Source organism: Bombus flavifrons, chromosome 2 (genome assembly GCF_040668555.2).
Source record: "Bombus flavifrons isolate JBK064 chromosome 2, iyBomFlav1_principal, whole genome shotgun sequence".
NCBI classification, from domain to species: Eukaryota; Metazoa; Arthropoda; class Insecta; order Hymenoptera; family Apidae; genus Bombus; species Bombus flavifrons.
The window spans coordinates 12,493,798-12,509,565 of record NC_138443.1 but is presented as its reverse complement, the minus strand read 5'-3'; the positions used below and the strand labels follow the sequence as shown (position 1 = coordinate 12,509,565).

The window sequence follows — 15,768 nt, the reverse complement described above, 5'->3', positions numbered from 1 at the left end:
ATATATGTAACCGAACCAAGAACAAAAGAAACGATACACAATTAAATATTCCTGCAATACGAACGAAAAGAGACACTGACCCATAAATCTACGTGCTTCGCCTTGTATTCTAAATCCACATCACAGAGGCAAATTTAACGAAGGTTTGTCTAAAAGCAAAAGAAAAAAGCAAAATCGTTTGCGCTTTATGCTTCATCGAAGGCCAACGAAAGACTGCGATAATGACGCGTCGCTCGAACCACGAAGCCCGGTTGTTTTGTACTTTTCCGCCACTTAAGGGGCATAAAAATTGGAACAAGGTCGACAATAAACGTATCGATTTTTTGCCGCACGAGTGGGATGATCGCAGGTATTCAATGAAGCTTCGCGGTCCGTTAAAGCGATACGGCTTACCGAGAATGCATTACTATAAATTCGCGTGTAAACATAGCGAATCGCGAGCCAGGGCAAACGATACACAAACCAGTGAAACGTAGCCCGTAAAATTCGGGTGATCCTAGGAAAATACACATAGAACCCAGCCAATCGTTTTGTATTGCTTCGCACCGGCGGCGACCGGAAACAATCGCGTTCGGTTAAACGCCGCGCGGTTACCACTACAGCTCATAATCTCTTTTATGGCCTGTTTTTCCAACGGTGTTGGTTTTCCATTTTCGGTTGAAGGAAGTGGAAGATATTCATGGATTCATGGATATTTGAAGAGTATATATATATGGAGATTTACAGAATTTGCTGACCTTGAACTATTCTTTAAATGTTTATTACCCGTCTGAAAGAATGTATTATAGATAATTTGAATGAATCTTGTGATATCTTATCGTTTCGTAGGATAATATGTTCGAAGTGATTAAGACTCCGAAATAAAATTTTTATCTTCGATATAGTTTCCGAAATGTGACTCGTGATTTATAAATGATAGATTTATGAGCCATATAAATTGATCACCATATATAATTAAAATACCATTAATATTTGGTAGAGCTAAATTTATAAAGCAAAACAATGCAAAACGATATAAAAATTACCAAATGTTAATACACATGATTGTATCTTCCAATAAATTCATAATTAAGCACTCCGAAAATATAAGAAAAAAAAAATTCTCAAAAATTATTAATACATACCTGTAGGAAATAAGCCAATGAAAACGCGGCTGCGTTATTTACGGAAAATGAAAAATCACCTACACATCGGAACGATAAATATTGAAGGTAAACCGACACAGAAATCCCAGGTACACGAGTTAAATACTGGATGCAGTACGGTGAAATCGGCGAATGCCTGTACCGTAGAAAAAACACATTTTGAACATTATTAAACGAAACGGTTCGTATAAAATTGGCATTCCGTCGGTGCATAGTTTCAACTGTGAGATGCATTGGCCGATAGAAATTTTTAATTGAAATAACACCACGTTCAAAAAGACGGAAAACAATTTGCAAGCAATATGGCGGCTATAGCGCCAGAGAAGGTTTAATTCTCGAGCTACGAGTGGACGCATCGAACAATATTATTAAATTAAATATTATGATTTGCAAGTGGAGTGAGGATGCGTCCTGTAATATTATTAAATCAAACACCGAGCGACCTTAATAAATTGTTAATATCTTCGTGCATATTTTTAGGGACTTTTAATCAATTTTCAAAGCGGCAAAGCCGCGGGCAAAAATATATAAACATTTACCCGTCTGCGTGCATAGAAAATCGCGGATAATGAACGTGGAGTCGGTATCAGGCGAAACAAGGAACATGACGATAATAAATCCTTCGTCCATGGTGGTTGAAAATTATTAGAAGCCTCGTTAATGTTTGTTGGATCGTTTCCTAGTTAGTCAGTTAATTAATTAGCTACGCCTACTACTATTTTAAACAAAGGAAAATTTATATTTCCGTAGAATCAAAAAGTTGGAAAAAATTTTATTGTGTCTCTGCACGTTAGTGAAAACAACAGCTAGTACTAGTTCATGGATTCGTCGCTTTATCTCTGCCGTTTTTACATTATCTTCTCATAACCGAACCAATCTACATATCAAACACCGAACCACAAACCAAGAATCAAGACAACTTGTCAAGATAAACATGGAATCTCATCCAGCAGTAACATTCTAGCGAATACGAAAGCATTGAAGAGAACTACGATGCGGAATATCGGAACTCGATCGGCTGTATGGCGATGTTCGTCGTGTGTCCCGAAAACACGTTGTAACACGGTCGAACACTCGAAAATATCGTCTCCAGGCAACGTCGGATGATTAATGACCGGCGATAACCACGCTGGTTAATACCGCGTCCCTATTATCGTAGAAGTGTTTATAGCATCGGTAAACGTGAATCGAACGCGGTAGTATGTAAATCGCGCATATAACATAGCGTAGAGGCGGGGGTGTAGCTGCACTGGCGAGTGCTCGACGTGCACGTGTGTTACGTCGAATATTCGGTGAAAAGAAGGCTGTGGCGGGGAGTGCTGTTACGGGCGGTACAAACGATGTTTAGTCGCCGAGCAATATACTAATGGTGTATGTACATAGAAATATAGAGAAACGAATACACACCGAGTATATTTACAATGAATTAACGGGGGCGTTAATGCAAAATCCCCGGGACTACTCGCCATTAGTTTAAACAGATTTCCAGCGTACCCGCGACCTCGCATCTACATAACCGGGACAGAGAGGGCGCGCGCCGAAATTAAACACTCCTCGTTGAAAACTGAACCGCATTATCTGGAGCTGGCGGGACGCCTGAATCCTCCTCCGCGAATTTTCCGGCCAGCCGATGATACGCTTTGCCGGATAATAGGGTCAGTACGAACAATAACCGGCCTTTCTTCCATGAATATCGGCGCAGCTACTGTAGTAATATTGGTGAAGTACATATTTGATATCGAAGGAATTGGATAGGCCGGAGCTGCTATAATTTTGGAGTTACATTGTGGCCTTTGTTGATAAGTTCAAGCGGTTTAAGATAAGATTATATGTACATATAACTATGGTTAACGCTACGGTATATAGCTGCGATAGCTCTAGATTATTTTAACTAATACACGGGCAAGAAAGAAAGACTAAAAAGAATGTAGAAGTAAGTAGAAAGATAGTTGTAAGTTCTAATAGTTCTAAAATAGTTCTAAGATCAGATATTAGCGTGTATAATCGCATACGTTAATATTTTTTGACATGTTAACACGTCCACCTTTAACACAGGTTAAACAATGTTGATCGCGATGTTAAAATAATCTTAAACTATGAGGTATCAATGAAATTCGCGAACCTCAAAGCTTTTTTCGCAAAAAATCATTAAAGATTCATGTTCACGTTCATTCATAAAACAATCCTTAAGAAACTCCAGACACCATTCCATCTTACTGGAAGTTATTTTCACGACATTTTCCAGCGATCCGTTTTCTCGTTCGCGGATGACGAATTAAATAGTAATCAGTTTTAATAAATTCATTCAAGCCCCCCCGTTCGTTCGAACACGAACAGACGAACTACTCGGCTTCCTGCCGGCTCGTCCGGAGATTTTATCTTTCTCAAACTTTCATAACTAACGGGCTGCATTGGCAATGTATCTTCGAGGATTCAATAAAGCACGAAGGGCCGCGGAAATAACGAGGAACGCTGCCGACGCGTGCACTTTGTCAGCCGTTCCCTAATTAATTCCGAGTAATCGCGTAGAATGTTAATCTGATGCGTCAGCGATCGACATGCGTGAACACAGGCGAAAGGGTTGTTCACTATACGATATTGCCATACTGAATGTTCCTTTATGCTTGACGTACACTTCCACGTTTGTAAGTCAGCTAAATGTCTGGTTAGTATCGTATGAAAAATATATATTAGAAATTCCATCAGTTCCTACGAAACAGTATGAGTAGCAAAGTTGAAAAAGGTCCTATCTATAGACGCGGGTGACCTTTAACCTTTGTGAAGTTTGAACGTGATATTACAGGACGCGTGGACAATTCAATGGAAAATTGTCGATACGATTGAAATACGACATGCAATCGGACACTTACCCGAATATTTCTCCGACTGCATCTGTTCGGTTGGCACGAAGTTTCCCGTGGCATTCGGTGGACAACCATTTCGATTTTGTTGCGTACGTAGCGTGTGAGTCGCATGCAGAGATGGACCACGCGGTGGTACTTCCGGTGGTGCTGGTTCTGGAGGCGAATCTCTACCAGTGTCTGTAAAAGATCGCGTAGCAACTTAAATTCCTACGTTCCGTCGTGTTAAAAGATCGAATAAATATTTTATACGTGCATTTATATTTAAAACATGCAGGGAATCGTTTGCAAGCTGTTGAATTTTAATCTCGCCCGATCATTTTGTCATCACATTGTTACGATATAATTAGCGACGAACGTACGTTTCGATATTAATCGTTTATAATATAATATAAGATATTATAGTAATTCGCTAATGAATTTTATCTTTTCCAAATGACGTGAAAGATTGTAACAACAAGGCCGTCAAAAAAGGAGACCACCCATGGGACGCGTACCATGACAAAATTACTCGTCAATGGGGGCACCGGTGCACGGGACACCGTAGGAAGGACGCATCTTCACCGACGCGTGATACACAACGTTTATTTCACGGTCGAATTATTGCATATATCGGCACAATTATATGAAAGTCCATTCTCTCTCATTTGCGTCCCCTTATCCGCGTTCCGTGATACCGCGATTATCGCCCAGTGGAAACGCGTGCAATTAAACAGCATCATTGACTGGTCGTTTCCTAATTGCGTTTTATGCATGCGGGTACGAAGGATGTATTTTACATCAGATTATCTATGTCGGCCCGGTATACGAAGAGAAAAAAAGAGAGCGAAAAAATTTGCGATGGCCGTTTCTCCCGACAGGTACAGATAAACCATGTTCTATTGTACACATAGGGAAAATCAATCACGCACGTATCTAGATAGTCGATACGAATGTTCAGCTCTGCTCTTAACTGTGAACGCTTATTACGGCGTTTAAAGCAGCGACGGTAATTCTAAAAATTTTTCATTTCCGGACAGGGTGCTCGGTTCCGGCCCTTAGGGGTTCACGTTGCGGGCATTCCGTAGTCGAGTTGCTTATAAAGTTATTCAAACTTGTAAGGAACTCTTGCCGGCGAATAATTAAAGTTACCTAAATGCAAAGGGCACAAAAGAAGGGCTGGCAGGCATGCTGCGAGCAACTAGACCGACCGTTCAGGCACGTATTCATGAAAACGCATGCCCGGATGGCGTCGCGTACGCATCCACTAAAAATAAACACTTCATTGTACATGACCGTTTTTCTTGGGTTTATGAATGGTGCATGGAATTAAATTTCAAAAAAAAAAAAAAAAAAAAAAGAGAGAAAACCCACTATCCTGCTAATGAATATGGAGACTTTTCTCGTGGATGCACACGCAGTTAGTAGAATTTATAAGTGATTCGCTCGAAGAACAAATTGAAAGAACAATTCTTATCAATAATAACAATTTTCCAACAGTTAAAAATGAAATCTCTTTACACTTTCTTCTACATTATTTTTATTTTTCGTACAACAAATCTATCTTTTTAAAAATAACCGTTACTCGTCGAAGGATATTTAAGAACTCCATATAATAAGAATCTTGCATCGTGTACAAAGAACGAACTATTCTTCTCCCTGGCTTCATCGACTGAACAAGTTAAACCGAAATTAATCGTACTTATCTCGTGCAAATTGCAATTTGCAAACGCGATCCGTGTATCTTGTAAGAACACGTGAGGATAATAGATACTGCCGGCAATAAGGGACGATGACGCGGCAAATCGATAACGCGTTAAGCATATATATAATTGAGGCAATGTATAACCATTAGGGGTTGTTAATGTTACAGCGCGCATTATTGTAAATCAAGGTTAACTGCAATACGGTGGTTTATTACGCTTTCGCGAAGCTGTGTAACTTGGTTTGCGGCAACTCCGACGCCGGATAATGGAATTTCGCTCTTCAGCCATCTGGATTAAAATCTATTAACTTAGCGATCGCAACTTGCTCCTGCTCCCTCTCTAATTTCATATTCATGTGCTTGCAGCTGACTTATTTCGTGATATATAAAACATTTTTTTTTCCACGAGGCTGGCTTTATACATGTGTTGACATTTTATTAATCATCGAGCTTGGCGAACAGATTACACTATGAGACACGATCAACTCTCGTTGATGAAATCTTAAAGAATATTAAGGTATTCTAATACAATGCGAATTAAAATTACTCGGTGTTAAAATAATGAGTTTTGCGTAAGATTTCTGAGATTTTCAAATTGTCGAGGAAAAATTTTAATGGCTCAAGATCTATCAAGACTCAGAATGCAGAACATATCAACTTTTAAATACTCAAAATACTCATGAGAAACTTCAGTTTCGTCCAAGAGTTAAAATTTATCAGATCACAAGTGAAGTTTTATTGAGAATTCAAAATTCATCAGAATTATTAAGCGTGGAATCGTGTCCCAAGTGATCGAAAGTATTTCAAAGCTTATCATAATCATAAGTATCTTTCAAAATTCACCGGTGTACTTAATCCAAGTACACTGTCTCAAAGCACAAAACGACGAACTACGTGCAACGAGTGCAACGCACATACAATGTTACGTACCTGTGAAGTAAATAGGCCTGGACAGTGCTGCGCGTGTGAAGGAATGTGCAGAAGAGAAAAGTGCGTTAGTGCGGCAAGGTTAGGCGTGTGCACGCGAGAATTGGAACGTGCTGTTACGTGATGCAAGCCGGCTTGGTGAGCGAACAAAAGTCGAGCGATGTGTGAACGACCGCTTGAATGAGAGAGAAGAAAACAAAAAAATAAAAGGCCAGAGAAGAAATAAACGAATAATGCCGAATGACACGACGTTGCGCCGTCACGCTGAACGATAACGACGATGTAACGAAATCGCGCGTGTACGTGCGACTTGAATTACGAAGAATCAGTCGCTGGTAATAATTAAACCGTTCAAGCTCTCTTTCCACGTTGACAGCGCTGAGAACTTTGCTCGTTAACGCGAACCTCGCCTTCTTTTTTTTTTTTGTCATTTCATATTTTTTGTTGCTTTTATTCGTAGGTCCAACTCCGAATCACAATGATTGAAATCGAATCGTAACATTTTTCACACAGCGTGATAGGCGATAACGAATCGTCATGCGAGTCGTTGATCTGCAATAAGCCAGATTGATACTATTGATACGAAGGAATAAAGATTAGGTCTTTTCTACCTGCTGGCGATCTTGAATTGTTATTTCTATTTACTTGGTTCGCTTGAGAGGTACATTTTGCCCTTTTATCGTGTTTACGCAAGCTTTTATTCAATTTTGTTTCATAGTTATTTATTTAGTAACTTATAACGATATTCTATCTGCTTGAGAATTCACGTGCACTCTGATATTTCCGACGAACCATGTCCGTATTGCTTCTATCGTTTCTCTAATAAATTCAGGATCGAATTGCGATTCAATTTATGTTTAATATCTCTTATAATTAATATCGATTTTCATCTACAATAATTATTCTAACAAACGTGCCACAACAATTGAATTCGATACTAGACACAGACAACAAATCTAACGTTCTAGTCAGCCTCGTATTTATAAGAAATTAAGAGAAATGCAACATTTTAATTTTTTTCAATGATCCATTAATATGTACTTGAATTATGAATTCTAGAAACTGACAAGAATAGATCCATCACATTTACAGGTAATACATAATGTAACACATGTATACACGAATATGGACACAAGGATTATCCTGTTGTGTATGATTACGTTAGAATTAACCAGGTGCGTCGATCAATAGCATGAATTACAAACGAAGACCGTTTCTCTTCGGTGCACCGGAGTGTTAGTCGATATTTTCCGTAATAAGCGGTGATAATTGCTTAATTAAAGCGAACCGTGAAACGCGCAATGCGTTCCTGTCAGTGGCAGCCGCGTCGCTCCCGTATCTTGGACGACTTTACCGTCGAAACGTACATTCGTTGCAGTTATTGAACAATCTGCCGGCATTGTTCGAGTGTTGGGAACACCTGTAACGCTCAATTACAAAGTCGATAGCCCGCGTTGACGAGAAAAATGTCCGCCACGGCATCTCGCGACTCGCCGATGAGTTATTCTCCTGCATTTATTGACGACGATGCAAACGAATAGCAGCGTATCATTTTCTTTCGTTTTTATCGTCATTCTTCTTGAAAAAGGTTCACGTTTTTTTTCTACTATATATGCGGTAGAAAAAAATATGACGAGGTTGTAAATTAATCGAGCGTAAAAGTACATACGTGTCGATAGCCGAAGCAGAAATTTGAGACGATCTAAGGGGAGATAAGACGCCTCGAGACCCGACAGAAGTGTTCAACTCCATACAAAAATGACGTTTGGCTCGTTTCACCGAAAGTAATTTAGTCAATATATTGTTTCCATATCGAGTTTCTAGTAAAAATAATTCGTGAATCGACAGAAATGACAAAAATCCTTCTTTCTTTTTTTAAAGCTAATAGCGTGTCACGTCGCTTTTATTTACGGATTCTCCATTAAATAATTAAATTGCAAACTCGACACGTTACACGCTACGGCCTTATTTTTCTACCATTTTTATAACAATTCGCAATTTACAAGATCTATTATTATACTTGCGGTTAACGATGCGTGCGCCGGAGGTTATTGTAGCGTGTTATCAACAATAACAGTATCGACGGATTGTCAGGGTTGTCAACGACGGTGTTTCTATCGTAGATTATAATCGTTTGTCAGTCGATCGTTTTTATTTCGTTCCTACGCGAAATCGTTCTACATGGATACGACGGCATAATGCTAGCTGCAGGCAACGCGTTGCCCGCATCGAGTTAAAATCGATTGTTGCCACGATGACGGTCCGTGCGACGTCATTGACTGCGGTTCAAATCGCATTGTGATCTGTGATGGATTACCGTTTATATCGAAGCGTACATCAAATCGAAATCAATTTTCTTTCGCGATCGCCAGAATTATCTTCGTTGAATGCGCGCACCGAACCATGCCCGCTACGTGAATACGGAAAATCGTGTAACTTCAGGAGCATTGTGGTTTCTGATGGACTTCAAATATCGTTTTGCCAACAGGAAAATTAATAACTTGATTTAACGTCGTTCAACATATAGCGAGTGTATACACGTAGAATATTCAACTAAATCACTTTTTATTGCGTCTCAAATATAAACGTTCAATCACGGTAGAATTTTGAGTGCTTCGCAGATTCTAACAAACATATCTCCTTTTCGGCATAGCTTTACAATTGACCGTTACACTTTGACTGCCACGTTGGTCTTATATGACCGGTCACGGACGCTACGGTGGTCATTGATGACTGGAGTGCTTGAACTTCTTACAATTGTAAAAATTGAATGAAAATTGACAGTTAGGGCATTTTGAATATAACCGATAAATAGAAGATACTTTGAAATAAAAAGTGCCCCATTGAACAATTAAACATTTTTAATAGAACATCAATAAAAAAAAAAAAAAAAAATGAGAACAAATCTTGCATCTAACGGTGCACTGTGTTAAAACACTAACGTCCTGAGCGAAACATGTGATTTCGGCGTAGCAATCAAAATGTTAACTCGGAACAATCTTCGGATAAACCTTTACGTCAGATGAATACAAGGATAAAATCCGATGATATACGCAATTGTATTACTACGGTAGAACGATTGATATAAAATTCTTTGAAAAGTAATGATATCCTACATTGCATATTTCCACGTACTCAACTGTTTCTCATTATCATTTTCAGTCACAAAACTTCGAACCAAATCTTCAGCCAATCGAATTTCCCTCGCTTTCTTTTTTCGATTAACAACTGTTGCAATTTATAAATTTATAAATTTTTATACTATCGATAGACGAACTTGGCTATCTACAGGACGCTTGTTTATTCACACGTTTAATTCTACGCGAGGACCGATAGGACATTGACGAAGTGGAAGTTTAGTCAATCGCAGCTAACCAATCGCGGATCGTGATGGCGACCGCGGACAAAGGGGCGAACCAGGTTATCCCTGGACCGTGGATAGAGTTAGTCAGACGCCGGCAAGGGTGTACAAGGTGGCCGACAGTGACTTGATGCGGTTAGCGATTCGCGCTGCTAACTCGATTTGATGCTCTAATGCCTTCGTCACGTCCGACGTAGCTGGCGTATTCATGTAAATACGAATTATTTCCCGGCAGTCGCTGCGGTCGCGACGTTCGTTGACCACTGCAACACTGCTCAAGGATTCATCTTGCTTGGTGGAAATTTATTTGTGACTCGATTCGAATTATGATAATATTATTCGGAATAAACTTTCATGAGAGAAGATTAGATTGACGTCGATAATGAATTTTTGAAGATTGTTGTTACATCTAAATTTTTAGTAAATTTTGTTTTCCGTTGAAGGAAATTGGGGATGGATAAAAGAATGTGTATCTAATCCGAATTCAGAGCAACGAATACCGATGTTTCAGATATTGATGTCTAAAAATTCGGAATTTTATTCGTAATACTTGTGATTTTGTACGGAACATAAAAAGTAGAGTAAACCCAGTTACTTTGAAAAAGCAAACTTTCAAATGTAGTTTAAATTAAAAGTAAATTCGTAAAAAAAACCGAGGTACGAAATTTGTTTGCTTTAACACGAAAAACTGGGTTATAAAGTTTATTTGCAGTAAAAAGTGTGTTGCTCGAATCAAAGAGAATCACGTCCCCAAATAATTCATAAGAATTCACACATGAGTAAAACATTTTCCTATGAAATTGTTTCATAAATATAACATTCATAATTTACGATATTATGACAAACATCTGGGATAATTTTGAGTTTGAATTATGCTAAATTACGCTAAATTATAATCTTTTTCTTCCACAAACAAATCAAATTCTCATCGTAGAAAGTTAAACAGCCAACGAATTACAGTCGAAATTGTAAAGTCTAAGTACACACATTCAACTCTATTTATCTTCAGCAGCGATAATCGCTTATCACTTTTATTCGAGCTACTGAAACAATGGCTCATTAAGAATCCCGTTCGCCGATGGTAACATCCGATAAGGTTCAGCCTGTTAAAGTTTCCATAAACGAGAACTACGGAGATTCTCTATTTGGTTTTGCCGAAACGTATCACGATTAAGCTCGATATTAGGTTACCGCATGCCCGTACATTTTCGGTCTGGAACGAAGCGGAAGAAGTACAACGGTAACGATAATGGTGAACACGGACTATTGGCATAGTTTTCAAGTGGTGCTTAAAATTATTCCTATTTCGAGAAACCTGGCCACAATCCAGCTTGTCTCATGCCTTCTAGACCAGGTCCTACCATTTAAATAAAAAGAAGAAAAAAGAAAAAAAAGGATAGAAGAAGATGGATGAAAGATTTGGAAAAAAAAAGATAAAACTGGAAATAAAAGACAAATGTTTTATTCCATTCACGATCGATAGCACTGCGTGTGGCACCTTTTCCTCTTGTGTTCGCTTTTTCGTTTCCCTGTAATTTATACGATTTCCCGGCCGATCGTATTTCACATTAAACTGCCGACCGAATGGATCAGATGTGCCTGGGTCCGTTCAAAGATGCGGCTTTGTTGGCCGCATTATTTGCAATTTAAATAATCCGACAGATCGGTAATTAATCGTCCGGTTCGACAACATTTTTTCCCCCGCTCGAATAAGCTAATATCGGCCGGGGCCGGGATTTACATTGGTACACGAACCGAATGGACACACGATCGGCGCAGTTAAATTTTCTAGGGCAATCGCACCAATCGATATCATATTTGTTGGCTCGCGGCTTCGTTTCAGGAAATTAAATTCTGCAATCCGGGCCCCACCGGCGCGACGCTGGGCACACGTGTTCTTTGATTCACCGCCTTAATTGCCTTCCGTCTTTTTATTTCGATGGTAATTGGAACGGTAATAGGGAATTTTTGTGCGGAACGCTCGGCAATGCCGCCAAACGAGATGCTTTTTGAAATGTATACACTGTGTGTAATAGACGGTTGTGATGGATTTGACATTCGAAGTATAAACTTTTATATTGGATGTTGAAAATAGTGATTGCGATTCGGAACTAGATTTTGAATTACATATATCCTTTTAGTCACAGATGGGATTGCTACGGAGGAAAAGATTTTTTTGATATTTTAAACGTTATAACGAATTTAATTAATTGCGGATAAAACTAATTTATTTAGAAAATTACGTAATTAGAAGTTACATGAAAATTATAATTTGTAACAAAATTCTTCTGCTTCTAATAAAAAACAATTAAAATACATTTGCTGTTACACGATGAATTTTATCGTATTTTTTTCCACAAAGAAAATTATATATATATAGCATGATGCTAGGGATTTTAATCTCTTCTCTCTTGTGCCTATTCTAACCTCAACAACTAACGTGGGAAACGGCAAACTCCGAACATGTTTTCATACGAAATTAAATTTCATTCGAAGTAACAGGATATTTTGGTATTAAAATAGTCTTAATTCTAGAATATTTTATACAAAGTAAACGTCATCTTGAGATCCGTAATTCGACAATCTTCGACGCTATATTGCCTGTCGGAATGTCCCTGCGGTCTAATGGAGGCATCTCGTGGCATCTATTAGCAAATGGTTCCCAACGGTCAGTGCTTGCCCGCGTTAACCCCGTGCTCGCCACCGTCAGAAAGACGATTGATATTACATTAGATCAGCGTAGTCTAATATAGGCCAGTCGAAAACCATGTTACGAAATTGCTGGTCACTAGGGACTCGGCACAATTACGATCCCACGTCCACATAAACCTACTCTAGACACGTATTAAATGCGAGTATATAGCCATGAAACTCTTGCTTCCTGACGATTTGCAAATTTCAAGGGACATATAAATATCTTAACGTTTATTATACCGAGTTTCTCGCTCGAATTGTGTATTAAAATTTTTTAACGAAATTCCTATTATATTCTGGCGATGATTATAAGCGTAAAATTGATCCAAGCATATGTATCTACATCGATTAACGAGAAATTTCTACGCTTTTATAAAATCCACTGATTCTAATCAAATTCTCCTCCTTACGTCGAACATCCTGGACATCCATCTTTTCTCCCTCAAACGTTAGATTGATTTTACAATTTCTCATTTCACGGTCCGAAAATAAATTTAACCAATCCTCAGGAGCAGGACATGGGATCGGCGGAGTAACCGGAGGCGACACACGCACCAACAGATACCCACATCTATGCCGTCGTCGTTCACGTGTCACTGATACGTCAACGTCGAGAAGTTTGATCTAGCGATCCGCTTTAACGGGCGCCTCCGTGCGCCCGGAGGGCAAAGACTCGGAGCCGAGTATCTGTCTTCGCAGCGTTGCGCCACCTATGTACCTACCTAACCTTATGTACGCGACCTAAGAAGCTCTACATAGGCGTCGAACGAAGGGAAGCAGGGTCTTAATCCGCGCCGCTAATTTCCACGGAATCTACGCGTAATGCGATCACACTTCGGCAAGCAGAGGCAATGGCTGGCGAAGCAGCAAATTCCCGGACGAAACGACCCGTAACCAGCGCGGCGTGCTCGATCTTTGCCCGGCTGTTCCTATCCTCCGCCTTGCCTCTCGGCTTTCCTAACACCCCAACACGGTTCGACATCGTCGTTGTTTCGCGATATCGGCAGACGACTAATTGGTAGCCGGGGCTCCGGCGTCAACGAAACACCCTGGCCAAACGAGATCCGACGAAATTTCGTTTAAAAGTTTGGCAGCCAGCCTCGCCACGACGACATCGAGAACTCGCCGACGGAGCCACGGCTACGATGCCTGAGAGGGCAGGGAACTCGAGAAGCCGCAAAGCTACTTTCTCATCTCCGTGGTAACGCTAAAACTGCGTTACGCGGCACACCGAGGAACCTGCTGAACGACGTACCCGCGACCAGCCCAGGCCTAAATACCCACGGCATTCCAAAACAATATAGCCGCTCAGCTAACTTCTAACGCTGACCTACGTTCTAACTAGTCCGGCCTCGCTACTCGCAACTGCTAACTCGGTTACTCTTCCAGGCTCCTCGCCTTCCCCTGCCCTCTTCGCCATCGTTTCGTGTTTCGCTTCTCGAAGAGCGAAAATCTTCCTTTTAGTACTGGGTGTTGTTCAAATTTTTTAAATAATTATATAGTAAACAGGCAACTATCCGAACCAATTGGAACCGAGGTGATTCGGAAAATCGAATTATTCGGGATAATGAAACATGCATGCAATTACCAAAAATTGCTTCCTTCTAATGCATTAAAAAATTCTTTCTTCCTTATTTCGCTACGCAACAATTCTGCCTTCTTTGGTTAGAATATCCAATCCGGCATTTTTTAAAATTCTGTGTGGCTCGTTCGTTCACGGAAACGAGTGCAAATCGAATCAGTATTGAGCAATAAAACAAAACTTCACTTAACGGACAAATGAAATTTAAATTTCCATGCAACCTTCTTTGAGACTGCTTGCTTGGACCGGTCGTTTTCTCGTTGACACTACGAAAGGAAAATGTGTAAGACGGACATCGTCGCCCTTATGGAAACTTCGTAACCGGTTACATTGACGAGCCACGACACCGCAGGATCCGACAACAATGAACTTATCTCTCAAAACCGAGAGTCCCTTGGTTATTTAATGAGCCGACCCATAAGGCAGTTTGTCGATTACGACACTGTTAGCCAGCGTAACGGTGGCGCATCGTCTGAAACATTTGCCTTTGCCTCAAGATCCTCCGCTCAGTCCCTTGCCTACGGCCGTTTCGCGAAGCATCGCAATTACCACGCCAGGAACCGTGCGCCGAGCAAACCAGAAATTCGAGTGTAATTGTCCCGCGCGGCCCGCGGTAAAGATCGAGACGGAATTGGATCCTCGCGGGAGATTCTTTGGCGCTGGTTTATCGCGATCTCTCGTTTCTAACCTTTCGAAAGGACAAAGACTTTTCTTATCTGCTTGAGATACCTGGGTTAAGTTTTTGGAAACTTTTGTTAGACTTTTGAAGCAAACATTTTGGAATCTTGCAATTATACATGAAACTTATGAATGAAATTACAGAAGGACGTAAAAGTTTAATAGTATAAGACACTGTTTTTTTTTCTTTTCTTTTAATGAACTCAACCTTGTTAAACATTATATTATTTCCCGTTTTCCCGATCTTTGCACCTACGGAGAATCTTAATATCGCGTATTGTGTTTCGAGTAGGTACAGAATATAATAATACGATGCAGAGAATAGAAAAAATAAGTATAAAAGGAGTACACTCGAGTCATGGCACGATTTACTAAAAATATCTATGATCGACTTAGCTTCGTTCTAAATTCTAAATTCTAAATTCGTTCTAAATTCTTCTGCCTTCTTTAAATGACTCACCAGAAATCTCAAAAATGAAGTCACTCACAACGGATCACAATTTACATGTCACTTGTGTCATTCTGTTCGGTATGGAAGAAAGACACGGGGTTTGTATCGAATTACAACAATGCACCGATAAAAATCTCAGATCCTTCCGGTTGAACAGGGTGACTATTAATATTAAGCTTTTAACGAGAAACACGTTTACACGAAACCCGATTTAACTCAGGCCAGGGGCTCGATACCAGCCGGTAATCCTGTTAGTCTGGTAATCGTATTTGAGGCACGGATCGTTAACTTATCGCTTCGCGGGAGATTTTACGTTGCGATTTCCGGGACCGGTTGCGCTCGCGGCAATCAATGAATTTATTCGCGCGCAACTACCCAATGTTTT

At 40.0% G+C, this 15,768-nt stretch overlaps 1 protein-coding gene across 7 annotated transcripts in view; it reads right to left on the bottom strand.

Annotated features, from left to right (window-relative positions):
* Positions 1 to 15,768, bottom strand: part of Ten-a (Teneurin-a transmembrane protein) — a 708,522-nt gene that overhangs the window by 386,513 nt on the left and 306,241 nt on the right. For all 7 annotated transcript variants that reach the window (XM_069130210.1, XM_069130252.1, XM_069130246.1 and 4 more), the window contains one exon: positions 4,016 to 4,186. In XM_069130210.1, the coding sequence (XP_068986311.1) occupies positions 4,016 to 4,186 (171 nt within the window). The remainder of the gene's footprint in view (positions 1 to 4,015; positions 4,187 to 15,768) is intronic.